Source organism: Cyprinodon variegatus, unplaced genomic scaffold, assembly GCF_000732505.1.
Source record: "Cyprinodon variegatus isolate N-32 unplaced genomic scaffold, C_variegatus-1.0 Scaffold81, whole genome shotgun sequence".
NCBI classification, from domain to species: Eukaryota; Metazoa; Chordata; class Actinopteri; order Cyprinodontiformes; family Cyprinodontidae; genus Cyprinodon; species Cyprinodon variegatus.
Window position 1 is genome coordinate 1,254,271 of NW_015150534.1, and position 830 is coordinate 1,255,100.

The following is an 830-nucleotide window of genomic DNA, read 5'->3' on the forward strand; positions in this document are numbered from 1 at the left end:
ACCATTTAAGCAACACTCTAGACCTGGTTTACTCTAACATAAAAGATGCATTCAGAGCAGGCCCCGCCCCCACTACGGTTCTTATGACCACCTAGCTGTTATGCTAATTCCCGCATACAGGCCGTTGCTTATTAGAGCAAAACTTAGAGTGAAGCAGATGAGGGTGTGAACTCAGAGGGCGATGGAGGCACTTTAGGACTGTTTTGAATGCTCTGACTGAAACATGTTCAAAGCTGCAGCAACATATGACAAGAACAATATTGATGAGTATGCCATGACAGGGTCAGCCTACATCAACAAATGCATTGAGGACATCAGCATCACAAAGAACATCCTCTCCCGGACCAATAAATGACTCTGGATGACTGGACGAGTTCTGTTTTGTTTCCATGTTTCTAGTTGTTTCTTATTTAATTACTTAAATTATTCAAAAGAAAATCAAAATAATGTCATGATTTTAAATAACCAGCCAGCAAAAGTTGATATTTACTTTAATTAATCAAGGAAAAGAGGAATCCAACAAAATGATCGAATTTAGAGCAGGCAGCTGCTCTGTGTGGATCTGACAGATGAAGCCTGACGTGATTCGTGGTCCACAGACGCTTCAGAGGTTCCTGGAACAAACGAAAGGCATCCTTGTGCTGCATGGCATGTCATTCCAGTGTTGTCCTGTTGGGAACAAAACAATATAAAAAATATTAAGTTTGTATTTTATTTCTGTTTCTCACTAGTTTTATTTAAAGGAAAATTCCGGTTTTTAACACTTTTAGCCCATTTTCTGTAGTGTCCAGGATGAAATCGAATGATCGACACCAAAATTTTGACAATTG

At 39.3% G+C, this 830-nt stretch overlaps 1 protein-coding gene across 1 annotated transcript in view; it reads right to left on the reverse strand.

Annotated features, from left to right (window-relative positions):
• Nucleotides 1-465: 465 nt before the first annotated feature.
• LOC107083709 (galactose-specific lectin nattectin-like) overlaps nucleotides 466-830 on the reverse strand; it is a 4,523-nt gene continuing 4,158 nt past the window's right edge. Inside the window, exon 4 of the mRNA XM_015373130.1 lies at nucleotides 466-669. Within this exon, the coding sequence (XP_015228616.1) occupies nucleotides 605-669 (65 nt within the window). The 3' untranslated portion in view covers nucleotides 466-604. The remainder of the gene's footprint in view (nucleotides 670-830) is intronic.